The 27,839-nt window shown below is 55.9% G+C and overlaps 1 protein-coding gene across 2 annotated transcripts in view; it reads right to left on the bottom strand.

Moving 5' to 3' along the window:
• Positions 1-27,839, bottom strand: part of LOC127047633 (dedicator of cytokinesis protein 2-like) — a 408,420-nt gene that overhangs the window by 53,103 nt on the left and 327,478 nt on the right. For both annotated transcript variants that reach the window (XM_050946070.1, XM_050946071.1), the window contains exons 31-37: positions 19,694-19,772; positions 10,679-10,779; positions 10,296-10,354; positions 8,357-8,505; positions 4,897-4,982; positions 3,748-3,904; positions 2,977-3,017 (exon numbers count right to left, since the gene is read on the bottom strand). In XM_050946070.1, the coding sequence (XP_050802027.1) occupies positions 2,977-3,017; positions 3,748-3,904; positions 4,897-4,982; positions 8,357-8,505; positions 10,296-10,354; positions 10,679-10,779; positions 19,694-19,772 (672 nt within the window). The remainder of the gene's footprint in view (positions 1-2,976; positions 3,018-3,747; positions 3,905-4,896; positions 4,983-8,356; positions 8,506-10,295; positions 10,355-10,678; positions 10,780-19,693; positions 19,773-27,839) is intronic.

The raw sequence follows: 27,839 nt of genomic DNA, 5'->3' as shown, positions 1-27,839 counted from the left end.
GAGATAATGGTTGCTCCGGTACTGCGCGCACCGGGGAGCCCTCGATGTCCAGAAGTGGGGACGCCAGTATCGAGGAGACAAATAGATCTTTCTGGTGCAGAAAATGGTGTGGTGTCAGGAGCTTTAGTGCCGATGAGGTCGGTGCCGATTGTGCTGATGGTGTAGCAGTCGGTGGCATTGTAATAGTAACAGTGGGAGGAGGCATAGTCAGCAGAGTGGCTGTCGGTGCTGTCTCCTTCAGCATCATCGATGGTTCCTTGATGGAGGATGTAGGCTTAGCACCCCTCGACTCCGCACTGGAGCACCGTGTTTCGGCAGAGGCCACTGCACAGCTGGTGCTGGAGGTTCCCAGAGAGTTTTAAGTGCTGAGCAGCTGTGAGGTCAGCACCGAGGAGAGCAGTCTAGTGGGAGACCATTTCCTCTTGGCCTGCTCTCTGTGAGGCGATGAGGACGCGTGTTTTCTTGCCGGGTTTTTGAGGAATCGGTCTCAGGAGACCTTGCCGTTAAATTGTTTGATGATCTCTCCTGGGAGGGAGTTTCCTGCCCGAGATCAGAGGCGGGCCGTAGTGATTTCTCCATCAAGAGGAGTTTTAGCCTCAGGTGGCTATTTCTATGAGCTCGGGCTATGAGTTATTACAATGGGCACATTTCTGGGGTATGTGCATCTCCCCCAAGCAACGGGCACATTGAGTGTGTCCACTGGATGCCAGCATCACTTCTCTGCACGTCGTGCAGTGTTTGAATTCTGGTGAACCCAGCATTCTTGTCAGTTCACAATCTCTATCCTAACTATCCTAAGGGATAAATATATTAAACTTTTTTTTATTATTATTTTATTTTTATTTTTTTTAGGAAGAAAAGGAGTAAGTAATTTACTAAAAAATGAAACTTATACTTCCTATCCTATTTGAAACTATTGACTAGCTAAGTTTAACAGGACTGCTAAGGGTTCCGTCCCTGGCCAGGGACGGTTGAGAAGGAAAGGAGGGGTCCAGGTCCGGGTTGTACATGCTAGATGAGGTGCCAACAGGGCTGGTGCAACCCATTAGGCGACCTAGGTGGTTTCCTAGGGCGCTAGCATTTGGGGGGCGGCATTTTGGGTCCTTCGGCAGTGACCGCGGCGGCTGGATCTTCAGCCGCCTCAGTCGTCGTCAGCATTTAGGCGGAGGGAGCTGGGGCAGGGGGGAGCGGGGAGTAACGGGGGGCATGGCACGCAGGGGAACTCCCTGCCCCAGCTCACCTCTGCTCCACCTCCTCCCCTGAGCACGCTGCCTGGCTCTGCTTCTCTCCCTCCCAGGCGCCAAACAGCTGATGGGCACCGCAAGCCTGGGAGGCGGGAGAAGTGGAGCGGTGATGGCCTGCTCGGAGAGGAGACGGAGCAGAGGTGAGCTGGGGCAGGGAGCTGCCACACGGCTCCCCGGGACGGGGGGAGCTGCTGCGGGGAGGGACACGCCTCAGGGCAGAAGGGGGAAGCTGCTGTGGGGGGGGCACCTCAGGGTGGAGGGGGTGTGGGGAGCTGCCAGGGGGGGCACCTCAGGGCGGGGGGGGGGGCGGGGAGCTGCCACAGGGCTCGGGGGGGGGCGCAAGGTGGAAGTTTTGCTAGGGCACGAAACATCCTTGCACCCGCCCTGGGTGCCAGCAGGGCCACGAGGCAAACACTGCGCTTGCGTGACCCGCTCAAGCACTGCTACTAAACCTCTCCGAGCAAAGGCGCAGGGATGCACCATCACCTCAAGTGGGACACCCATGGGACATCGCTCAAAGCCGCAGCAGTGCCTGGGCCCTGTATAGCCCGAGAGCTAGACCTAGTCCACGAGCCTCGCGGAGCCTGCCTAGCACCATCCTCAGGGTGGGTATTAACTTCCACCCAGTGGCCCCTGTGCAAATCCACCCAGCAGCTGCTCAGGGGCCCCAAGGGCCCCTCTCTAGCTGTTGAACCTTTGTTGCAGGGCATGATGCACCCAGGGGGCTGCAGGGCAGCTACTAAGAAGAACCATCTTATTCTGCTTGTGAGCGACGCAGTGGAGTGGAGGCCACAGGATGCTGTGCTGGAGGTGGGATGGGCCCCGCCTGGGCATATAGGGATGGACCCCCAGGGGCACACGGCTCTCACGGACCCTCGGGTATGGCTCTCACAGACCCCCTGGGGGCACACGGCTCTCATGGACCCTCCCAGGGCACATGGCTCTCATGGACCCCCCCGGGGCACACGGCTCTGTGACGAAGTGGGACTGTTCTTAATGTTTCCTCTGAATACTGTGCTGGTGCCTCAGTGATGGCTGACCTCTGTCCCCTGGCAACTAATGGTCCGGCCCTTCCCCCCTGCAAGGGGATGCTAAAGGTGTGGGGGAACAAAGAGGTCAAGTGACTTCCTGGCCTGGGAAAGGAACTGAGCAGAGAGGAGGGGCTGGAGGAAGTTTCAGTTAGGGAGCTGACTGGGGAGGAGTGAGGGCAGACGTGGGGGTCTGGCTCACTGCCCCCCAGAATGGACCCGGCCGAGGGGTCTGGTTCGCTGTATCTACAAGCTCTGTTTTAGACCCTGTTCCTGTCATTGAATAAACCTCTGTGTTACTGGCCGGCTGAGAGTCACGTCTGACTGCAAAGTGGGGGTGCAGAACCCTGTGGCCCCCCCAGGACCCCGCTGGGGCAGGCTCGCTGTGGGAAGCACACGGAGGGGCAGATGATGCTGAATGCTCCAAGGAGAGACCCAGGAGGTGAAGCCGTGTGAGCTTCTTGCCCTGAACAAGTCTGCTCCAAGGGAGAGGAGGCTCCCCAAAGTCCTGTCTGGCTTTATGGGGAGCAGTTCCAGAGCATCGCCCGGGGACTCTGTGACAAGCTCTCACGGACCCCCGAGGGCACATGGCTCCCACGCAGTCCCGGAGCACACGGCTCTCACGGACCCTCAGGCGCACACGGCTCTCCCACACCCCCGAGGGCACACGGCTCCCACGGACCCCCGGAGCACACGGCTCTCACCTGATGTACATGGCCCGGCGGTCGATTTCCTTGTAGAAGTTCTGGGGAAGGAAGAGCAGATGGAGGACAGTGACTGGTGGAGGAGGCACTAAAGAGCTCTGGGCTAGATCCACAGAGGGACATTGGTGCCTGTGTGTAGGCGCCTGCCACCCCATGGGATCCGCAGCCCAGAAGAGGGCGCCCAGCTCCCCACACAATGAATGGGCAGAGAGTGGGTCCCACAGACGCCAGCGATAGGTGGGGCCCTGCTGGAACTAGCCAATGGGAGATGCTGACCAGAGGGGTGGGGTCTCTGTCCTGCCCTTCCAAGGGCTGTTGGCGCCTACCTCCCCAAACCTGGCACTCAGGGCACTGAACCCTGGCTGCAGTGCGGTGCCTGGGCCAGGCCAGTTGGGTCCCCACTACCCCGAAGGGGGTCGAGCCCCGGCTAACCCTTGTACACGCTCCCCCAGGCTTTGGGAGGCCCAGGTTCAGTTCCCTTCTGCCAAACATAGAGCAGGGATTTGACCAGGGGTCACCCCTACCCACGGGGCTGTGGGGTGCCTGGGCAGGGCTCCCAGCCTCTCCTGCACCATGTAAACGTCCCTGCTACCAGACGTGTCAGGGGCCAGTTCTCAAGGCTCGGTACAGCAGGGGCTGGGGGGCGGGAGCTGCCAGCAGGGGATGCCAGACTGGGGGGTGGGAGCTTCCCGGGGAGACGCTGGGCTGAGGGGCAGGAGCTCCCCGGGGAGATGCTCGGCTGCCCGAGGAGGCAAGCGGCCAGAGACCCACCAGCAGGTTGACAGTGCAGCTCATGCTGTACGTCTTGTTCTCGTCGTTCATGACAGCGCGATAGTCCAGCAGCCGCTCCAGCAGGCCCGTGACCAGGGCTACGAACTTCTCACTGGGCTTGGCCAGCTCGGGGTGATTCCTGCAGCAGCTGAGCAGGCTGGGGGAGAACAGAAGGATTCACATCCCTGTTCCCCTCAGCCATCCACCCACCCCTCTGCCCTGGCCTGGAGGCTCATGCAGGCCAGACTCATTCCACACAACCACAAAAAGGGGATATCTCACGTGCGGCAGCTCCTCCAGCCCCGGCCTCGTCCAGAAGGGGGCGCTGTGGGGAGCAGGGCAGGAGCCCTGGCTGTGGGGGGAGCTCCTGGCTACCCCAGTCCCAGCCTCTCCCAGCAGGGGGCACTGAGGGGAGCGGGGCAGGAGCCCTGGCTGTGGGGGGAGCTCCTGGCTACCCCAGTCCCAGCCTCTCCCAGCAGGGGGCACTGAGGGGAGCAGGGCAGGAGCCCTGGCTGTGTGGGGAGCTCCTGGCTACCCTAGTCTCAACCTCTCCCAGCAGGGGGCACTGAGGGGAGCAGGGCAGGAGCCCTGGCTGTGTGGGGAGCTCCTGGCTACCCTAGTCTCAACCTCTCCCAGCAGGGGGCGCTGTGGCGAATGGGGCAGGAGCCCTGGCTCAGGGGGGAGCTCCGGGCTAGTCCAGCCCCGGCCTCTCCCAGCAGGGGGCGCTGTAGGGAGCGGGGCAGGAGCCCTGGCTGTGTGGGGAGCTCCTGGCTACCCCAGTCCCAGCCTCTCCCAGCAGGGGGCGCTGTGGGGAGCGGGGCAGGAGCTGGCTATGAGGGGAGCTCCCTTGGTGCCTCTGGAGGGTGCTGTGGGGCAGGAGCGCTGACTGTGCGGGGCTCCAGTTTGTGAGCTAGGCAAGGGGAGAGGGTCGAAGCTCCTGGGGGTGCCTGCGGGGGCCAAGTTGGCAGTGAAGTATTAACAGACTGGTCCTTGGTCCCAGCGCTCCAGCTGGCAGCCGCTGAGGGCGATTCCAGAACAGAGCAGAGGGGGCACATGGGGAGGGGTGTGAACAGCTGTAGGAGGGGCCAGACCCCCCCCATCCAGGGGCAGATGTGAGAGGAGGTGGGGCCAGACAGGGCAGAGACTCACATGCTCTGGAAGAGCTGCTTGTACTGTTCATCCCCACGGCCGCCCTCCACCTCGCTGTCCAGCTTGCGCAGGATCTCATCCTCGAACTGCGGAGAGGGGCAGCGTGAGCCGGGCTGGGGCGCTGCCAGGCTCGAGGCGCCCTGGGGGCTGCAGCAGCAGCAGAGCCCCTGCCCAGGGCCTGGGCCAGACTGGTGTCTAATCCTGATCTGGGCGGGGATTAGACTAGACCCTCGCGCTGCCTCCCAGCCTATGGGTCTAGAGCCCATTCCCGGGTCTCCTGACCATCTCCTTCCCAGCATCCCCAGCCACGCCCCACGACAGCCTTGGGGAGCGCAGGGCCCTGCCCCCGGCGGCTGGGCCAGGAGATCCCGGCAGGGCCTGTGGAGATAACTGGGCTGACAGATTTCCCCCGTTCCCCTGTTGGGAGCGGCGCATGTCCTGCTCGGCGCAGGGCACGGACTAGCTGAGCTCTCGCGTCCCTCCTGGCCACGGTTCTCTGACAAGTGTGGCCACAAGTGAAACAAGCACTGCTGGGAAAAGGGGCGGCCAGGCCAAATGAGTCTCAAGGAAAAGGCCTGATCTAACCCCGGGACCCCGGAGAACAAATGAAGAAATCAGTGACCCCAACCGGTGTGTCACCAACTAGGACAAAACACGGAGAGGCTGGGCTGCTCCACCCCACCGCCCTCCAGGGTCCTGAAACAAAAGCCATGGGAGAGGGACAGGGGAGACGCTGCCATGGGGATCCCCTCAGCCCAGCTACGGAGCAGTGTGCTAAGGGTGCAATGTAAGTCTCCATCCAGAGCCAGCACCAGTACCCCCGGATGGGCTGCTTATGAGAAGGGTGGAGCTGGACTCCCCAGGGGTGCTCGGGGGAGGGGCTCAGCCCTGTGGGGAAGGCAGGGTGAGGGTCACACTTGGGGGAGGGGCTCGGCCCAAGTCTCCGGGAAGGGAGGGAGAGGCTCATGCTCAGGGGAGGGGCTCAGCCCTGTGGGGAAGGAAGGGCGAGGGTCATGCTTAGGAGTGGGGCTCGGCCCTGTTGGGAAGGGAGGGTGAGGGTCACACTCGGGGGAGGGGCTCAGCCCAAGTCTCCAGGAAGGGAGGGTGAGGGTCTCGCTCAGGGGAGGGGCTCGGCCCTGTGTCCCCAAGAAGGGAGGGCAAGGGTCACACTTGGGGGAAGGGCTCGTCCCCAGGCAGGGAGGGAGGGTCATGCCTGGGGGAGGGGCTCGGCCCCGCATCCCTGGGCAGGGAGGGTGAGGGTCACACTCGGGGGAGGAGCTCGGCCCTGCGTCCCCGGGCAGGGAGGGTGAGGGGTGTGCCAGGGCCGAGAGGCTCAGTTTGAGGGCCTAGGACCCGGGGCAGGGGCTGAAGGGAGCAGTGTTCCTGTCGGGCCAGCTGGGTCATGGCTGAGGGGGAAGGTGACAGGCCCCGTGCCTCCTCTCCAGTCGGTCTCTGGCCCTGGTGCTCTCTTTTCCCATGGCCTCCCCCGCCTCTCCGTCATACTGGTCAGGTGCCGGGAGCAGCACAGACCCTCATGGGAGGGGCTCACACTGCAGCATGCCTCCTAGCCCAGGGCTGCTGTCATCCTTTGCCTGGTGACTACGGCTGGCTGCACACTGCCAGTCCACCCGTGCCTCGCACGCCCGCTCCTTGTACCCTGCTCCTTTGCCTGGTGACTACGGCCGGCTGCACACTGCCAGTCCACCTGTGCCTTGCACGCCCCCTCCTTGCACCCTGCTCCTTTGCCTGGTGACTACGGCCGGCTGCACACTGCCAGTCCACCTGTGCCTTGCACGCACCCTCCTTGCACCCTGCTCCTTTGCCTGGTGACTACGGCCGGCTGCACACTGCCAGTCCACCCGTGCCTTGCATGCCCCCTCCTTGCACCCTGCTCATTTGCCTGGTGACTACGGCCGGCTGCACACTGCCAGTCCACCTGTGCCTTGCACGCCTCCTCCTTGCACCCTGCTCGTTTGCCTGGTGACTACAGCTGGCTGCACATTGCCAGTCCACCTGTGCCTTGCACACCCCCTCCTTGCACCCTGCTCCTTTGCCTGGTGACTTTGGCTGGCTGCACACTGCCAGTCCACCCGTGCCTCGCACACCTCCTCCTTGCACCCTGCTCCTTTGCCCGCTGACTTTGGGTGGCTGCACACTGCCAGTCCACTCTGCTCGTTTGTCTGGTGACTATGGCCGTGTCATAAACAGACAGTTAAGGGTTAATGTCTCTTTGACCTGTAAAGGGTTAAGAAGCTCAGTGAACCTGGCTGACACCTGACCAGAGGACCAATCGGGGGACAAGATACTTTCAAATCTTAGCGGAGGGAAGTCTTTGTGCTCTTTGTGTTGTTGTTGTTCGCTCTTGGAACTAAGAGGGACCAGACATACATCCAGGCTCTCCAAATCTTTCTGAATCAGTCTCTCATGTTTCAAACTTGTAAGTAATTAGCCAGGCAAGGCGTGTTAGTCTTATGTTTGTTTTCTCCACTTGTAAATGTTTCTTTTTGCTGGAAGGATTTTACCTCTGTTTGCTGTAACTTTGAACCTAAGGCTAGCAGGGGGTCCCTCTGATCTATAGGAATCTGATTACCCTGTAAAGCATTTTCCATCCTGATTTTACAGAGATAATTTTTACCTTTTCTTTCTTTAATTAAAAGCTTTCTTTTTAAGAACTTGATTGATTTTTTCCTTGTTTTAAGATCCAAGGGGATTGGATCTGGACTCACCAGGGATTTGTTGGGGGAAAGGAGGGGGATGGTTAATTTCTCCTTGTTTTAAGATCCAAGTGGTTTGGATGTGAGTTCACCAGGGAATTGGTGAAGTCCCTCAAGGCAAACCAGGGGGAAACAGAGAGTGCCCCAGACACTGAAATACTGGGTGGTGGCAGGGTTACCAGATCTAAGCTAGTAATTAAGCTTAGAAGTGTCCATGCAGGTCCCCCATATCTGTACCCTAAAGTTCAGAGTGGGGAAAGAAACCTTGACAGGCCGGCTGAACACTGCCAGTCCACCTGTGCCTTGCACACCGCCTCACTGCACCCTGCTCCTTTGCCTGGTGACTACGGCTGGCTGCACACTGCCAGTCCATCCGTGCCTCGCACGCCCGCTCCTTGCACCTTGCTCGTTTGCCTGGTGACTACGGCTGGCTGCACACTGCCAGTCCACCCGTGCCCCGCACACTCTCTCCTTGCACCTTGCTCGTTTGCCTGGTGACTACGGCTGGCTGCACACTGCCAGTCCACTTGTGCCTCACACGCCCCCTCCTTGCACCCTGCTCCTTTGCCTGGTGACTACGGCTGGCTGCACACTGCCAGTCCACCTGCGCCTCACATGCCCCCTCCTTGCACCCTGCTCCTTTGCCTGGTGACTACGGCTGGCTGCACACTGCCAGTCCACTTGTGCCTCACACGCCCCCTCCTTGCACCCTGCTGGCCTCTGACGCCCTGGGCCCCAGAACGCACCATGCCAAAGTTCTTGGTCCGCTGGAACTCGCACAGCATCATGTCGAAGAAGATGGGGATGGTGGATTTGCGCAGCTCCAGCTCAGGTACCAGCGTCATCTCCAGGATGGGGCCCACCATGCCAGGGATAAACCGAATCTTGTGATGGCCTGAGGCAGGGGCAGGAAGGGACTGGTTGGAAGGGAATTGCTCTCCCAGGACCCCTCCGCTCTCTCCATGGGGGGAGAGCCCGCTCCTTCCTGCTGTGGGCAGCAGCCCGGGGGCAAGATCTCCTTGGGGGAGTGGTGGTATCACCCTGCAGGACACTAGCAGATTCCACACTTCCCGAGGCACCCAGATCAGGCCTAGCAAGGAGCCAGGTCCTGCCCCGGAGAGAGCAGCACCCACGAGAACGATGATCGGCAAGAGGTGTAAGGGACAGACAGCTGGGGAGTGGGGTTGCCTCGCAAGGGCATTCTCAGCTGCACATCCGGTGGGGCCAGCTCAGGACATGAGATCGGATTCAGTCGCTCTCTCCAGCCATGCTCTCCACACCACACCGCTCTACTGGGGCCCCACAGCCCCTTGGCGAGTCCAGCCCCAGACTGTCTCCGGTTGGCTGCCTTACAGACCCAGGAGCCCCAGCTGTGCGCTCTGTCTGTGGGGAGGCTGTTAAGCATTGCTCTAGCTGCGAAACCGAAAGGTAGGGAATTATTCTCACAGGCCAGTATTGGAACATCCCGAAGTTCGACTCTTCTACCCTAGTGCAGACCTAGGAGGTCCCTGCACTGCATGTGCTCAGAGTAGAGACGGGGTGCGCCAGGGACCAGGATGCCAAGGCGGAAAGCTGATGGGCTACTCCTGGTATTGGCTGAGGTGGCTTTTACTTGTAAACAGGCAGGGCACAGAGATGGCTTTAGGGCAGGGGTGGGCAAACTTTTTGGCCTGAGGGCCACATCGGGTTTTGTAAATTGTATGGAGGGCCGGTTAGGGGAGGGGGTCATGGCCCTGCCCCCACCTCCTATCTGCCCCCCACCGGGACTCCTGCCCCATCTAACCCCCCCCGTTCCCTGATGGCCCCCTGGAACCCCTGCCCCACCCACACACTTCCGCTCCCTGTTCCCTGACCGCTCTTGGACCCTGGCTGCCCCATTCAACCCCTCCTCTCATTCCTGACGGCCCCCCCTAGGACTCCTGTCCCATCCAACCACCCCTTCTCCCTGACCACTCCCGGAACCCCTGCCCCTGACTGCCCCCTGCTGCCCCATCCAACCCCCCCCCCCTTATTGACTGCCCCCCAGGACCCCTGCCCCCATTCAACCCCCTGTTCCTCCCACCCCCTAACCACCCCCCGAACTCCCCTGCCCTCTATCCAACTGCCACCCCCTGCTCCATGCCCCCTTCCCACACTGCCTGGAGCACCGGTGGCTGGCGGTGCTACAGACACACCGCTCGGCTGGAGCCGGGCCATGCTGCCGCCACCACTACGCAGCAGAGAGACCGGTCAGGCCGGCTCTGCAGCTGCGCTGCCCCAGGAGCTCACAGCCCCACACCCAGAGCCTTGCGCCGGCAGTGGGTGGAGCTGCGGGGGTGAGGGACAGCAGGGGAGGGGCAGGGGGCAGCCTTCCGGGCCAGGAGTTCAGGGGCCAGGCAGGACGGTCTCGTGGGCCGGATGTGGCCTGTGGGCCACAGCTTGTCCACCTCTGCTTTAGGGGTTAACGTCTGTGTAAGGTGAATGTCACATGACTGCGTGGGATGGCTTCCCGGAGTGCTGTGCTGTATCACTGGTCTATAGCCATAACCCGGATGTTCCTGGGTATATTTCATAACGAACCAAAGAGCCAACCTGCAAATAACGACGATCCCGCCCCCCATGCTCAGCCCTGCCTGGCCCCACGCCAGAGCTGCCCTGTCTATGGCACAAGCCCTTCCCACCCTGGCAAGACAGCGTCAGCCTCACCCAGGTTGTACCACATGTCCCGGATGGCGGCTCCAATTGTGGCTCTCATGTCTCCGTACCTGATGCGATAAGGAGAGGGAATTATTCCCTCCAGCCCCTGTGCCGTCCGGACCATTCGAGGTGTCAGTAAGAGCAGAATGGGACCCAGGGCTGGGAATCCAGCACCAAACCCACCCCCCGTCCCATTCTGATGGAAGCTCCAGACGCAGCCAGTCTAGAGCATCACCAGAGAGCAGGGAATCCCCCGCCTGGTTACATGGCAAAGTCAAGAGGCACCTCCAGCCACCAAGGTCAGCAGAGGAGCTCAGGCTGTGGCCGTGGAAGATGGGCTCCCCAGGGTCCCATAATCCCCAGGGCCCAGTGGAGACAGGCAGGTGACTCACTTGGCAAGGATGGTGGTGCGCTTAGCCTGGGAGAAGTTCTCCAGCTGCAGGGAATCCTGGGTGAGGAAGGCAACTGCCAGGTGGAAATAATTGTTCCAAAGCTGTAAAGAAAAGATGGGCTCAAAGGTGGCTACAGGGATGTCAGATGTGTGGGGGCCTGGGACCCGGAGGTGAAGGACTGGGGCAAGGCCAGGGAATGCGGGGGAGAAGGAGAGTGAGGTGGAAGGAGGCATAGATTCCGAGGCCAGAAGGGACCACTGTGATCACCTAGTCTGGCACCCTCCCACCCCCCGCCTCCCGCCCTGTACAGCATAGCCCAGAGACCTACCCCACAATAATTCCTAGAGCAGAGCTTTTAGGACATGGGTGGGCAAACTTTTTGGCCTGAGGGCCACATCGGGGAATAGAAATTGTATGGCGGGCCATGAATGCTCACAGAATTGGGGTTGGGGTGCAGGAGGGGGTGAGGGCTCTGGTTGGGGGTGTGGGCTCTGGGGTGGGGCTGAGGATGAGTGGTTTGGGGTGCAGAAGGGTGCTCCATGCTGGGATCGAGGGGTTTGGAGAGTGGGAGGGTGATCAGGGCTGGGGCAGTGGGTTGGGGTGTGGGGAGAGGCTCAGGGGTGCAGGCTCAGAGAGGTGTATACCCCAAGCGGCTCCCAGAAGCAGTGGCATGTCCCTTTTCTGGTTCCTAGGCGTGGCGCGGCCCACAACCCTCAAAAAGGGGCAATGCCGCGGCTTCAGGGAGCCGCGCGGTGCAGCCCCCGACCCAGTTCCTCAGCAGGAGCTCGTGGCCGGCTTAAAACAGCTGATCCAGGCCGCGGCTGTAATTTGCCCACCCCTGTTTAGAAGAACATCCAATCTAGATTGAAAAATCACCAGGGATGGCGAATCCACAACGACCCTGGGTGAATTTGTTGAGAGATATATATTATGTGACAGACCCAGGCCAGTGAGGTACAGGAGTCTGGTAGAGGGCAAATATACTGGTCACTGGATGAGTAGTTTTTCTGTTCCCTGAGTGACCAGAACAGGGGCTGCACTAGAGTAATCAGGAACCTGCTAGAACCAATTAAGACAGACTAATCAGGGCACCTGGGTTTAAAAAGGAGCTCACTCCAGTCAGGGAGTGGGGAGCCAGAGGAGAGGAAGTGCGTGTGAGGAGCTGGGAGCAAGAGGCACAAGGAGCTGAGAGTGAGAGGGTGTGCTGCTGGAGGACTAAGGAGTACAAGCGTTATCAGACACCAGGAGGAAGGTCCTGTGGTGAGGATAAAGAAGGTGTTTGGAGGAGGCCATGGGGAAGTAGCCCAGGGAGTTGTAGCTGTCATGCAGCTGTTACAGGAGGTACTATAGACAGCTGCAATCCACATAGCCCTGGGCTGGAACCCAGAGTAGAGGGCGGGCCCTGGTTCCCCCCAAACCTCTCAACTCCTGATCAGACACAGGAGGAGTTGATCCAGACTGTGCGGAAGATCACTGAGGTGAGCAAACTCTGCCAATAAGTGCAGGACCCACCAAGGCAGAGGAGGAACTTTGTCACAATATATATACACACACACATTGTGATTCATACAGCTGTGTAATATGTTATAGGTCATTGAGGCCTGGTACAAATGATGTGTGCTTGAAATGAATGTGTGCATTGCAAGTTAGCAACCGAAGCAAGGACTTAAGGTCAAGGACTATTAGAACTATTTGCACAAAAACAATCTTATGTTCCAAGAAAAATACAGAAAATCATCAGAAAAGGAAACACCACCAGCTGGACTGATATAAAATTGTATGAGAATTGAAGGAAATGGACACCTTGGATCATAGCAGCCCACCCAGCATCGTGTCTTTGGAATTGTGCGACGGCCTAGTAAACAAAGGCAAAGAACCGATGAAGCGATGGGATGGACTATAAACGAATGCCCATGTTTTCTGCAAATCAGAGTTGTTTATTGATCCAGAGTCCCGTGTGGCTCCCCGCATCTTATGATCTTATCCTGAGGGAAGGAACCTCGACTGGCCATCAGGACCATTCTGACCTTTGGACTCTGGTATAGTATGTTTGGGGTCTGAATGTGGAGTGAGGAAGGTTTGTTTTGTAATCAATAAAGAGCATGTAGAGTATCGTATATCAACACTGTGCCCAGTATCTGCCTGCTCCCCATCCCATAGGGAGACCTCTATTGTGCGTCTAGGAAATTGTTCCTATGGTTAATTACTCTCACTGTCAAAAACGTGCGTTTGTCTAGCTTCAACTGCCAGCCACTGGATTGCGTTAGACCTTTGCCAGCTGGATTGAAGAGGCTGTTATTAAATATTTGCTTCCATGTAGATACCTATAGACTGGGATCAAGTCACCCCTTAACCTGCTCTTTGTTCAGCTAAATAGATTGAGCTCCCTGAGTCTATCACTACAAAGCATGTTTTCTAATCTTTTCATTATTCCTGTGGCTCTTCTCTGAACCTTCTCTCATTTATCAACATCCTTCTTCAATTGTGGGCACCAGAACTGGGCACAGGATCCCAGCAGTGGTCGCACCAGAGCCAAATCCAGAGGGAAAATAACCTCTCTGCTCCTACTCAATATTCCCCTGTTTCTACATCCCAGGATCACATAAGCGCTTTTGACCACAACGTCACCCTAGGAGCTCATAGACTCATAGACTCAAGGACTGGAAGGGACCTCGAGAGGTCATCGAGTCCAGTCCCCTGCCCTCATGGCAGGACCAAATACTGTCTAGACCATCCCTAATAGACATTTATCTAACCTACTCTTAAATATCTCCAGAGATGGAGATTCCACAACCTCCCTCGGCAATTTATTCCAGTGTTTAACTACCCTGACAGTTAAGAACTTTTTCCTCATGTCCAACCTAAATCTTCCTTGCTGCAGTTTAAGCCCATTGCTTCTTGTTCTATCATTGGAGGCTAAGGTGAACAAGTTTTCTCCCTCCTCCTGATGACACCCTTTTAGATACCTGAAAACTGTTATCATGTCCCCTCTCAGTCTTCTCTTTTCCAAACTAAATAAACCCAATTCCTTCAGCCTTCCTTCATAGGTCATGTTCTCAAGACCTTCAATCATTCTTGTTGCTCATGTTCAGTTAATTATGTTCATGTTCAGTGAACCCCAAAGCTTTTCAGAGTCTCCCACCCTGAACGGAGAGCCTCCATGCTTTGTTCCTAGATGTACATATTCAGGTTTAGTTGTATAAAAACGCATGTTTGCTTGTCTCTGGTTTACCAAGTGAGACAGAGGGCCCTGAATCAATGATCTGTCCTCTTCATTATTTCTCACTTCCCCAATTTTTGTCATCTGCAAACTTTAGTGATGATTTTATGTTTTCTTCCACGTCATTGATAAAAACATTAAATAGCGTAGAGCCAAGAACCGATCTCTGTGGAACCCGACTGGAAACAGACCTCCTTGATTATGATTCTCCATTTACTATTACATTTTGAGATCTACCAGTTAGCCAACTTGTAACCCATTTAATGTGTGCCATGTGCATTTCATATCAGTCTAGTTTTTTGACCAAATGTGGAAGGGTGCCAAGCAAGCACCTCACAGATGTCTACATGTAGTACAGCACTTGTCATCTCCTCAAAAAACTACCAACTTTGACGGGATCTATTTTCCATAAATCCAGGTTGATTGGCATTAATTACATCACCGTCCTTTAGCTTGTTATTAATTGAGTCCTAGACGCTCCATTGTCTTAGCCAGCACTGATGTCAGGCTGGAAGGCCAGTAATTAACCAGGTCATCCTACTTTCCCTTTTTAAACACTGGCACAACGTTAGCTCTCTTCCATCCCCTGGAACTTTCCCAGTGCTCCAAGACTCACTGAAAAGCAACCGCCCAACAAGCTCCTCAGACAGCGCTTTTAAAACTCTGGGTGCAAGTCAATTGGACCTGCTGATTTGAAAATCTCTCACTGTAGTAGCTTCTGTTTAACATCCTCCAGAGAGACGAGCAGGATGGAAGAGCAGCACCATATAGGAGGCCGCATCAACTGGTTTTTCCCCCAAATACAGAACAGAAATATTTACTGAACACTTCTGCCTTTTCTGCACGATCACTGAGAATTCGGGGTCACAGTCGGCACATTGGTGCTGACAGTGGTGGCTTGCGGGTCTCTGGACGAGTGCATGAAGTGCACTGCCGGTTGGCCATTGACTCCCTTGGGGAGTGAATCAAGCCTGTGGGCAATGTCAGACCATGGCAAACCCTTCTCCCAACCAGCTCGGCTCGGCCTGCAGCCTGGCTCCACACCCTCAGCCGGCTGGTTTCACTCAGGGTGGTGATGTCTATTATGCCTCTCAGAGGTAGAAGCTTGGACAGATGGCTAGGGAGGAGTATAAAAATATTGCTCGGGCATGCAGGGGTGTAATCAGGAAGACCAAGGCACAATTGGAGTTGCAAGGGATGTGAAGGGTAACAAGAAGGGTTTCTACAGGTATGTTAGCAACAAGAAGGTGGTCAGGGAAAGTGTGGGCTCCTTACTGAATGGGGAAGGTAACCTAGTGACAGATGATGTGGAAAAAGTTGAAGTACTCAATGCTTTTTTGCCCTAGTCTGCACAGACAAGGTCAGCCCCCAGACTGCTGCACTGGGCAGCACAGTATGGGGAGGAGGTGAGCAGCCCTCAGTGGTGAAAGAACAGGTTAAGGACTGTTTAGAAAAGCTGGACATGCACAAGTCCATGGGGCTGGATCTAATGCATCCAAGAGTGGTGAGGGAGTTGGCGGATGTGAGTGCAGAGCCATTGGCCGCAAAGAATCCTGTGGCACCTTATAGACTAACAGACGTTTTGGAGCATGAGCTTTCGCGGGTGAATACCCACTTCGTCAGATGCATGTGGGTTACAACGGATGAGAAGCTGGATATGAGTCAGCAGTGTGCTCTCATTGCCAAGAAGGCCAATGGCATATTGGGCTGCATCAGTAGGAGCATGGCCAGCAGATTGAGGGAAGTGATTATTCCCCTCTATTCGGCACTGGTGAGGCCACATCTGGAGTATTGTGTCCAGTTTTGGTCCCAGAAGGGATGTGGACAAATTGGAGAGAGTCCAGCAGACGGCAAGGAAAATGATTAGGGGGCTGGGGCACATGATTTACGAGCAGAGGCTGAGGGAACTGGGATTGTTTAGTCTGTAGAGGAGAAGCATGATTCTATGATCACTCAGCACCTGCGAAGGCCACGCTGGCATCTGACAGTCTTGCCCACAGGCTCTGGAGGGAGCATGGAGTCTGTCTCAGAACCCAGATACAAATCTACCGCGCTCTTGGACTCACACCTCTTCAGCTGCAAGACATGGACGCTGTACCAACACCACATCGACTAGCTGGAGAGCTTCCACCTTCGCTGCCCAAGATCCTTCGGCATCCTCAAGTGGTAGGACAAAATCCCAATACTGAAGTCCTGGCAAGGAGCCAAATCCCTGGCCTTGAGCACAAGCTCATCGGGGCTCAGCTTTGCTGGGTCAGACTCATGGTCTGCATGGAGGCTTCCCAACAGCAGTGCTCTGCAGCCAACTGAGCATGGGAACCTGTTCTACGGGTCGACCCATCCTCAGATATAAAGACACCTTCAAGGCCAACCTCAAAGCATACAGGATAGATCTTAAAACCTGGCAACTTATGGCACTTGACAGACCTGGAGGGAGAGGTCTATGCCATGAGGCCATGTCCACTTTGGAGGAGTGGTGTGTGAGCTCCTTGCAGAAGAGAGCACATCAAAAGGCCAAAACCTCAAACCCTCCCCATAACCATTACGCTTGCAAGAGATGCAACCGCATTCGCAAATCCAGGATTGGACTCGCTTCCCACGTGAGAAGCCACAAAATCAAATCAATCTAGAACAAAAGTAAACACTAGCTGAACACTCATTCATGAGCGATGGGAGAATCCATCCATCCAGATAATTCTACCATTTCCATCTAGTAATAGACTAATACTTATTGGGATTTTTTCTGTTCCTAATATACGTTAAAAACTCCTCATTGTTTTTAACTCTGCTGGCCACAGAGTTCTTCTTGTGTCCCTTGGCTTCCCTTATCAATTGTCTACAATTTCTAACTTCCCCATTTTTCCATTTATTATTATATTTTTATAGCTGTCTTCACTTCCCCTCTAAATCAGGTTGTCTTTCAATCAGCACAGTCTTCTTCCTCAGTTGTGGAATTGTGGCTGTTTGGGCATCAAGTAAGTTCTTAGATAATTCCCAATTATCATTCACGTTTTTATGATTAAACACTTCCTGCCAGCTGATCTGGCTCATAATCACATTCAGTTTGTGAAACTGGCCCTATTAAAGCACCAAGTATATCTATTACTGGTCTGGATTTTATTCTGCTTGCACATTATAAATGTAATCACATCATGATTGATCACTTGTTCCAAAGCTACCATTAATTTTTGGTGCTGTGATCTTTTCCTTTTTGCCAGGACAAGGGCTCACAAAGAATTCCCTAGTGCTGGTTGAAAGCCATTTTGACTTAGGAGGGAGACGAGGTCACATACCAGGGCCTGATGAAATGCACCTTAGAATACTCAAGGAGTTAATAGAGGAGGTATCTGAGCCTCTAGCTATTATCTTTGGAAAGTCCTGGGAGACGGGAGAGATTCCAGAAGACTGGAAAAGGGCAAATATAGTGCCCATCTGTCAGGTATGTGGGGAAGTCCGGTCCTGCACCCCTCTTCCTGGGATCCACAGTGACTCTTAGCCAGCCAGTAAAACAGAAGGTTTATTGGACAACAGGAATGCAGGTTACAGCAGAGCTTGGAGGCCCAACCAGGACCCCTCAGTTGAGTCCTTCTAGGGGTTCAGGGCGCTTGGATCCCAGGATAGGCTTCCCTGAATTCCCCCACCCAGCCCCAAACCAAAACTGAACTGCCCCTCCTCCAGCCGGCCGATTCCTTAGATCCTGTCCCTCACCTAAAGACATTCCCAGCTCTTCCATCCTCCACACAAACAATCCCTACTCCATCACACCATCTATAAAAATGTAAATAAAAACAACCCAGGAAACTACAGACCAGTTAGTTTAACTTCTGTGCCAGGGAAGATAATGGAGCAAGTAATTAAAGAAATCATCTGCAAACACTTGGAAGGTGGTTAGGTGATAGGGAATAGCCAGCATGGATTTGTAAAGAACAAATCGTGTCAAACCAATCTGATAGCTTTCTTTGATAGGATAACGAGCCTTGTGGATAAGGGAGAAGCGGTGGATGTGGTATACCTAGACTTTAGTAAGGCATTTGATACGGTCTTGCATGATATCCTTATCGATAAACTAGGCAAATACAATTTAGATGGGGCTACTATAAGGTGGGTGCATAACTGGCTGGATAACCGTACTCAGAGAGTAGTTATTAATGGCTCCCAATCCTGCTGGAAAGGTATAACAAGTGGGGTTCCGCAGGGGTCTGTTTTGGGACCGGCTCTGTTCAGTATCTTCATCAACGACTTAGATGTTGGCATAGAAAGTACGCTTATTAAGTCTGCAGACGATACCAAACTGAGAGGGATTGCAACTGCTTTGGAGGACAGGGTCAAAATTCAAAATGATCTGGACAAATTGGAGAAATGGTCTGAGGTAAACAGGATGAAGTTCAATAAAGACAAATGCAAAGTACTCCACTTAGGAAGGAACAATCAGTTTCACACATACAGAATGGGAAGAGACTGTCTAGGATGGAGTATGGCAGAAAGAGATCAAGGGGTCACAGCGGACCACAGGCTAAATATGAGTCAACAGTGTGATACCGTTGCAGAAAAAGCAAACGTGATTCTGGGATGCATTAACAGGTGTGTTGTAAACATGACATGAGAAGTCATTCTTCCGTTCTACTCTGCGCTGATCAGGCCTCAGCTGGAGTATTGTGTCCAGTTCTGGGCACCGCATTTCAAGAAAGATGTGGAGAAACTGGAGAGGGTCCAGAGAAGAGCAACAAGAATGATTAAAGGTCTTGAGAATATGACCTATGAAGGAAGGCTGAAGGAATTGGGTTTGTTTAGTTTGGAAAAGAGAAGACTGAGAGGGGACACGATAGCAGTTTTCAGGTATCTAAAAGGGTGTCATCAGGAGGAGGGAGAAAACTTGTTCACCTTAGCCTCCAATGATAGAACAAGAAGCAATGGGCTTAAACTGCAGCAAGGGAGATTTAGGCTGGACATGAGGAAAAAGTTCTTAACTGTCAGGGTAGTTAAACACTGGAATAAATTGCCGAGGGAGGTTGTGGAATCTCCATCTCTGGAGATATTTAAGAGTAGGTTAGATAAATGTCTATCAGGGATGGTCTAGACAGTATTTGGTCCTGCCATGAGGGCAGGGGACTGGACTCGATGACCTATCGAGGTCCCTTCCACTCCTAGAGTCTATGAATCTATGAATCTATACCAGAGGTGTATGTGTGGGGGAGGGCGGAGGTCAGGAACCAGGGACATGCAGGGGTGGGAGGAGACTAGAGTTCAGAGATGTTGGGGGCAGGAACCAGGGATGGGGGGGGGCAGGAACCAGGGAAGTAGGGGGAGACTAGAGACTAGAGATGGGGAGGGACAAGGGGAAGGCTAGAGACCAGAGATGGCGGTGGGGTCAGGAACCAGAGATGAGGGGTAGGCCAGAGACCAGAGATGAGAGGGAGGGGCAGGAACCAGAGATGAGGGGGAGGAGGAACCGGAGATGTAGTGGGGGTAGGAACCAGGGACAAGGGGGAGGGGCAGGAACCAGAGACGAGGGCGAGGGCAGGAACTGGAGACAAGGAGGAGGCAGGAACCAGGACACGGGGTTGATCCCGTCTCACTTGAAACACTAGAAACCTGCTTGGGGGGATGCCAAGACCAATCCGAAGCCTGCCCAGAAATGCTCCCTCACCCCTTGTCACAGGCTTCATTTGAGCAGCCCCAGGTAAAGCATTAGCAGAACTGCTGGCAAAGGCCTTATGACCCCCTGCAGCCTCAGCTCTCACAGGCCCTGCTCAGCACTGGGCAAAGCCTGCGGCCCTCCCAGCCCCTCTGCTCACCTGCAGTTCCAAGCTGCTGCTGCTCAGGAACATCTGGGTCAAGGTGTCAGCAAACTGGTTGATGGCTCGGAGGAACTCCCTGCAGGGAGAGCGACAAGGGCAGTGAGCGGCTGGTCGGTTGCGCCCTTTGCCCTGCACGTGAGTGGGACGCTATGTGCAGCGGGGCAGGAAGGCTGCTGCAGAGGTTCGGGCTCTCAGGTTACCAAACCACGCAGGTGTCTGGCGAGTCTCATGCTGGCTGGGGTTCTTCTCCAAGCCCCAGCTCCTGGAGCCCTGGGATTACAGCGGGAGCTGTATAGGGTACAGTGTCTTTTAAAAATCCATGTCTAATCTCTGCAGGGGCTGAGAACAGGTGGAGAAGGTGCCGCCAGGAGCAGGTAAAGGACTGGCCAGCGTTGGTGTTTGGCTGCAGCTCAGGAGTTTGGGGATTCGACTCGTGATTACTGATTGGTCAGACGGGTGGACAAGACCAGAGGGAGGCATGTCTGGCGGGATTTCCGTGAGTGAAGGGCTGTGCCCCTGGCTCAGGGAAGCGGGCGGAGGAGCTCTGAACAGCTGGGCTGTGAGGAACTGGAGCCAGCAGCCTGCCTGTCAGAGGCTGGAGAGGAGCCGGAAAGCCCCATCGGGCACCAGAAGAGGCCCCACTGTGAGGGGTGTTACAAAGCCGAGCCCCCAGGCGAGGGGGCAGCTGTCTGGCTGGTCTGCTGTCTGCTCTGGCCCCTCTGTGACCCACACTCAGAGCAGCCCATAAAGGCAACCCCCCCTCATACCCACACCTGCATCACCCATACAGGCATGCACCCACCATGCAATGGCATGCCCATCCCTCGCCCCCCAAAAGAGAGAACCTCCCACCTGCACACACACACACACACACACACACACACACACACACACACAGCGAGCACGTCCGCCTCCTGGGTGGGCCCTCATGTGCGCATGCAGCCCTGTCCCCCCCTCCACACCCTGTCCGCAGCCACTTCCCCCCACCCGTCCCTGATCCACAAGGTCTTTGCCACACCCCAGCTTTACAACAGTCCCTTGGTGGAACCCTTCAGTGGGGCATCCCCGCAAGGGTCCCGCTCTCCCTTCGGGGCAGGCCCTGCAGCCTCCCTGGCACCTAGACTCAGCCTCTGGGTGCCAGCAGCCCTCCTGCTGCCCCCCGAGAGCTCTGCCCAGCCAGGCAGCTGAGAGAGGCCCTGGGCAGAGGTGCCTCCATGCCGCAGCGACTCGTGCCCCCAGCTGCGTTCCCCAAACAGAGCCGGGTGCATAAGTCACCTGCCCCCAGCGTGGGCAGCCCCTGGGTCAGCGCAGAGACAGAGCGGGTACTGCAGTGTCCAGCCTGGGCAGCCCGGAGCAATTCACCAGCTGGGACTCCATTGCCAGGCTGGCTCTGACCCCGTCAGTCCTCAGGTCAGAGAGCCTGGGCTGAGCCCCCTACTTACTCCCCCACGCTGAGCCCCCCACTTACCCCCTCCCACCCTTGCTTAGCCCCCCACACCCATGCTGAGCCCCCCACTTACACCCTCCCACCCTCGTGTAGCCCCCCGCCCACGCTGAGCCCCCCACTTACCCCCTCCCACCCTCGTTTAGCCCCCCCGCCCACGCTGAGCCCCCCTACGTGCCCCCCCACACTGAGCCTTCCACTTACTACCTCCCACCCTCGCTTAGCCCCCCCCACCCATGCTGAGTCCCCCACTTACCCCCTCCCACCCTCGCTTAGCCACCCTGCCCACGCTGAGCCCCCCACACTGAGCCCCCCACTTACACCCTCCCACCCTCGTGTAGCCCCCCGCCCACGCTGAGCCCCCTACTAACCCCCTCCCACCCTTGCTTAGCTCCCCCATGCTGAGCCCCCCACTTACCCCTTCCCACCCTCGCTTAGCCCCCCACCCATGCTGAGTCCCCCTACGTGCCCCCCCACACTGAGCCTTCCACTTACTACCTCCCACCCTCGCTTAGCCCCCCAACCCATGCTGAGCCCCCCACTTACCCCTTCCCACCCTCGCTTAGCTCCCCCACCCATGCTGAGTCCCCCTACGTGCCCCCCCACCCTGAGCCCCCCACTTACACCCTCCCACCTTCGTGTAGCCCCCCGCCCACGCTGAGCCCCCTACTAACCCCCTCCCACCCTTGCTTAGCCCCCCCATGCTGAGCCCCCCATTTACTCCCCTGCCCACACTGAGCTCCCCATTTATCCCCCCACACTGAGCCCTCCACTTACCACCTTCCACCCATGCTTAGCCCTCTGCCCATGCTGAGCCCCCCACTTACCCCCTCACACCCTCACTTAGCCCTCCCACCCATGCTGAGCCCCCCACTTACCCCCTCCCACCCTCGCTTAGCCCCCGCCCACACTTAGCTCCCCACTTACCCACTCCTGCCCCAGGCCTTTGTTCTCAGCTGGGGTCTCTGCTCAGCTCCTGGCTGCGAGGCAGGAGACCCGGAGTCACTGGCACTGCCATTGACTCTCTGACCCCCTGGTGCTCTCAGTGGTTTCTTACTCTTGGCCTGTCCTGAGAGCAAACTGAACCCCTCTCCCCCCCCACCTCGCTCAGGAGCTGTGCAAGGTCTGGGGGAAACTGAGGCACATCCAGGCATCATAAAAAGATTACAAAATTTCCCCACTTTGTCACCCTGTCACTGCAAATCCCCTTAAACCATGTTCCTGGCACCTCCTCCTGGATATCAGGCTACCAATTCCCCTATCACAGAATCAGAGAATATCGGGGCTGGAAGGGACCTCAGGAGGCATCTAGTCCAACCCCCTGCTCAAAGCAGGACCAATTCCCAACTAAATCATCCCAGCCAGGGCTTTGTCAAGCCTCACCTTAAAAACCTCTAAGGAAGGAAATTCCACCACCTCCCTAGGGAACCCATTCCAGTGCTTCATAGCCCTCCTAGTGAAAAAGACGGTTACTCACCTTTGTAACTGTTGTTCTTTGAGATGTGTTGCTCATATCCATTCCGGTTAGGAGTGCGCGCGCCGCGTGCACGTGCATCGGAAGATTTTTACCCTAGCAACATTCGGCGGGTCAGCAGGGTTGCCCCCTGGAGTGGTGCCGCTATGGCACTGGATATATACCCCAGCCGACCCGACCGCTCCTCAGTTCCTTCTTGCTCGCTACTCCGACAGTGGGGAAGGAGGGCGGGTTTGGAATGGATATGAGCAACACATCTCGAAGAACAACAGTTACAAAGGTGGGTAACCGTCTTTTCTTCTTCGAATGATTGCTCATATCCATTCCAGTTAGGTGATTCCCAAGCCTTACCTAGGCAGTGGGGTCGGAGTGAGATGTCGCAGAATGCAAGACTGCAGAGACAAATGCTGCATCGTCTCTGGATTGCTGAACCAATGCATAATGTGAGGCAAAGGTGTGAATCGATGACCAGGTAGCAGCGCGACATATTTCCTGGATGGAGACATGGGCCAGGAAAGCAGCAGATGAGGCTTGTGCCCGAGTAGAATGGGCGGTGAGGTGGCTAGCCGGAATGTGAGCCAATTCATAGCATGTTCGGATGCAGGATGTCACCCAAGATGAAATTCATTGGGAACAAACTGGCATGCCTTTCATCCAGTCTGCCACCGCTACAAAGAGCGGAGGCGAATGCCGGAAGGGTTTGGTTCTCTCGATATAAAAGGCGAGAGCCCTGCAGACATTCAAGGTATGTAGTTGTTGTTCCCGACGCGATGAGTGTGGCCTCGGGAAAAAGACTGGGAAAAAGATGTCATGACTTACATGAAAAGCGGACACCACCTTAGGGAGGAAAGAGGGGTGTGGTCGCAGCTGTACATTGTCCTTGTGGAATACCATATACGGGGGATCCGTTGTCAAAGCCCGAAGCTCCGATACTCATCTTGCCGAGGTGATAGCGACAAGGAAGGTTGTCTTCTAGGAGAGGTACAGCAGCGAGCAGGTGGCTAGAAGCTCAAAAGGGGCACCCATAAGCTTGGCTAGCACCAGGTTTAGATCCCAGGTAGGGGTCGGGAGTCTGACTTGAGGGTACAACCGTTCCAATCTCTTAAGGAACCTGGAAACTATGGGGTGAGAAAAGATTGAACGGCCACTTTCCCCCGGGTGGAAGGCGGAAATAGCTGCCAGATGCACCTTATAGAAGAGACCGCCAGGCCCTGCTCTTTCAGGGACCATAGGTAATCCAGGACAGTAGGGACAGATACCTGTCCGGGGACTAAGTTACTCTGAGCGCACCAGCAGGAGAAACGCTTCCACTTGGCGAGATATGTCATCCTAGTGGAAGGCTTCCTACTGCCCATGAGCACCCGTTGTACGAGGCAGAGCAACGTAACTCAGACTGGCTCAGCCACACAGCAGCCATGCTGTGAGATGAAGGGATTGCAGGTCCGGACGGTGAAGGCTGGCGAAGTCCTGTGTTATGAGGTCCGGCCAGAGTGGCAGGGGAATCGGGTCTGCCACTGATAGGTCGAACAACAGGGTGTACCAGTGCTGCCTCAGCCACGCTGGAGCAATGAGGATCAGGTGGGCTCTGTCCCTGCGGAGCTTGAGTAGGACTCTGTGGACGAGTGGAAACGGCGGGAAGGCATAAAGTAGGTGCCTCTTCCACAGGATCAGGAATGCGTCTGAGAGGGAGCCCGGGGAGTGTCCTTGGAAGGAGCAGAACACCAGGCATTTGCTGTTCTCTCAGAAAACCCCACCTCCGGAAAACAGAATGGATAACGTCCGGACAAATCGACCACTTGTAGACAGGAAGGACCTGCTGAGGTGATCTGCCAGAGTGTTCTGGACTCCTGGGAGAAAAGACGCTACCAAATCGACAGAGTGGGCTATGCAAAAGTCCCAGAGGCGGATGGCTTCTTGACAAAGGAGGGAGGAGCATGCTCCGCCCTGCTTGTTTATGTAAAACATGGCCATTATGTTGTCCATGAACACTGATACACAACGGCCTTGGAAATGGTCCCAAAACCCCTGGCATGCTAGACGGACTGCTCTCAGCTCCCTCACATTAATGTGCAAGGCCAGCTTTTGGGGCCATCAGAGGCCTTGAGTGTGAAGGCTCCTGAGGTGGGCACCCCAACCCAGAGATGATGCGTCTGTGGTTAGGGCCACCGAGGGTTGCGGTGGGTGGAATGGCATCCCTGCGCAGACCAGAGAGGGGTCTAACCACCAAGTGGTTAGACGAGAACCTTCCTGGGGATAGTGAGCACCGAATCCAGACCGTCTCTGTGTGGACGGTATATTGAAGCAAGCCAGGTTTGGAAGGGACGGAGACGTAGCCTTGCGTACTTGATCATGAAGGTGCAGGAGGCCATGTGACCTACTAGGCCGAGGCAGGTGCGCACAGACATTGTCGGAAAGGATTGAAGACTTCGGATTATTGAAGCCATTGTTTGAAAACGAGACTGGGGGAGGCAGGCTCTGGCCAGATTGGAGTCCAGAACCGCTCCAATGAAGTCTATTCTCTGCGTGGGTGTCAGAGTAGACTTTTCTGTGTTGATCATGAGGCCTAGGCTCCCGAAGAGGTCTCTGACGATGCACAGGTGCTGCGATACTTGTGACTGGGAAGTTCCTCGAATGAGCCAATCATCGAGATATGGGTAGACGTGTACTCGACGACACCGGAGGGAGGCGGCTACTACAGTCATGCATCTGGTGAAGACCCTTGGAGCTGTAGAAAGGCCAAAGGGAAGTACCGTGAAATGAAAGTGTTGGTGGTTGACCACAAAATGGAGGTACTGTCTGTGTGGTGGATAAATGGCGATGTGGAAATACGCATCCTTCATATCGAGGGCGGCATACCAGTCTCCCGGATCCAAGGATGGGATGATGGTCCCCAGGGATACCATGCAGAACTTCAGCTTTATCATGAATTTGTTCAGTTCTCGCAGGTCTAAGATCGGTCGTAGACCTCCCTTTGCCTTGGGGATTAAGAAGTAGCAGGAATAGAACCCCTTGCCCCTCATGTCTTTTGGCACCTCCTCTATGGCTCCCAGTTTTAGGAGCGCCTGGACCTCTTGTAAGAGGAATTCCTCATGAGAGGGGTCCCTGAAGAGGGACGGGTGGAGGGGGGGGTTGAAACAAACTGGAGGTGGTATCCCACTTCCACCGTGCGGAGGACCCAACGATCTGAGGTTAGCTGGGACCAGGCAGGGAGGAAATGGGAGAGGCGGTTGAAAAAGGAGGGAGAAGGATCCGGTAGGGTAACTGGTGGGCCGTTCTCGGGCGTCCCATCAAAAGCTTTGCTTGGGCCCCGTTGGTGGTTTAGGAGGCACTTGACTTTGGATTCCTTGAGGGCCCGACTGCCTCCGCCAATTCCCCCTGCCATGCCTTCTGGTAGCGTCCTGACGCGGCCTAGGATGGTTGTAAGGGCGGTGTGGCTGGGGCTGGAAGGTCCTGCGTTGGGTCACTGGCACATGCATACCCAGCGAGCGCATTATGACACAATTGTCCTACAGATTTTGCAACTTGGGGTCGGTTTTGTCTAAGAGAAGGACCTGGCCCTCGAAGGGTAAGTCCTGAATGGTCTGCTGCAATTCAGGGGGAAGGCCTGAAGCCTGGAGCCAGGAGATACGCCTCATCGTCACTCCAGATGCCAGAGTTCTGGCAGCCGAGTCTGCTGCATCCAGAGAGGCCTGGAGGGAGGTTCTTGCTACCTTTTTACCCTCTTCAAGTAGGGCCGTAAACTCTGGATGGGACTCCTGGGGAAGAAGCTCCGTAAACTTCCCCACGAACACCCACGTATTAAAGTTATACTCACTTAGGAGGGCTTGTTGGTTTGCCACTCTAAGTTGGAGGCCCCCAGCCGAGTATATTTTGCGGCCTAGGAGGTCCATGCATCTAGCCTCCTTCGCCTTAGGAGCTGATGCTTGCTGGCCATGACGTTCCCGTTCGTTCACCGATTGGACAACCAGAAAGCAGGGAGGTGGGTGAGTGTAGAGATATTCGTACCCCTTTGAGGGTGTGATGAACTAGGAATGTTCTTAATGTTTTCTCTGAATACTGTGTTGGTGCCTCAGTGTCCCCATGGCAGTTCTTAAGTGTCTGGCAGAGCAAAGGGCCAATGCACCTAAATGCCTGACACTCTGTCTCCTAGCAACTGATGGCCTGGGCCCCTCCTCTGCAAAGGTGCCAACTGAAGGTGTTGGAGACAAAGGGATCAGGTGACCTCGTGTCCCAGGAAAGGAGCTGAGCAGAGAGGAGGGGCTGGGGGGGGTTGTTAGTCTGGAGCTGGCTGGGGTCGAGGAGTGAAGTGCAGACATGGGGGTCTGGATCACTGCCCCCCAGAATGGACCCAGCCGAGGGGTCCGGTTCGCTGTACCTACAAGCTCTGTTTTAGACCCTGTTCCTGTCATGGAATAAACCTCTGTATTACTGGCTGGCTGAGAGTCACGTCTGACTGCAAAGTGGGGGTGCAGGACCCTGTGGCCCCCCCAGGACCCCACTGGGGCGGGCTCGCTGTGGGAAGCACATGGAGGGGCAGAGGATGCTGAATGCTCCAAGGAGAGACCCATGAGGTGAAGACGTGTGAGCTTCTTGCCCTGAACAAGTCTGCTCCAAGGGAGAGGAGGCTCCCCAAAGTCCTGACTGGCTTGGTGGGGAGCAGTTCCAGAGCATCGCCCGGTGACTCCGTGACAGAGGGGACCATATATTTCCTCTCTACTCCCCTTGCTGTAGGAGGAATTGAAGCTGGGGATTGCCAAATGGTGTCCGCATTAGATTGTATAGTGCGGATGAACGGGAGAGCCACTCTGGTAGGTGCATCAGCCGATAAGATGTCCACAACCGGGTCCTCTATTTCAGTGACCTTCTCCACCTGCAAGTTCATATTCTGAGCCACTCGCCTCAAGAGGTCTTGATGGGCCCTCAGATCGATTGGCGGAGGGCCTGAGGAGGATGTTCCTGCTACCGCCTCATCAGGTGAGGAGGAGGAGGAGAGACCCAGGACCAACGGGTCCTGAGGTGGATCGTGTACTTGAGGGGCGTCATCTGCATCAGGTGGAACCTCGGTGACTGCAGATGGAATTGGAGCCTTGTCCGTGCCCGCAGGGGGAGGGTGGCTCACTGTTGCCTCTGGTACCCGGTATTCTGACGGGGCCGACCATTGAGCCACTGATGGGGCACCTTGGGCCTGGTGGTATGCCCGTGGTGTCCAGAAGGACTAGTGATGA

This window comes from Gopherus flavomarginatus, chromosome 3 (genome assembly GCF_025201925.1).
Source record: "Gopherus flavomarginatus isolate rGopFla2 chromosome 3, rGopFla2.mat.asm, whole genome shotgun sequence".
Lineage (NCBI taxonomy): Eukaryota > Metazoa > Chordata > Testudines > Testudinidae > Gopherus > Gopherus flavomarginatus.
The sequence above is the reverse complement of the archived record's forward strand: the minus strand, read 5'-3'. Positions and strand labels throughout refer to the sequence as shown.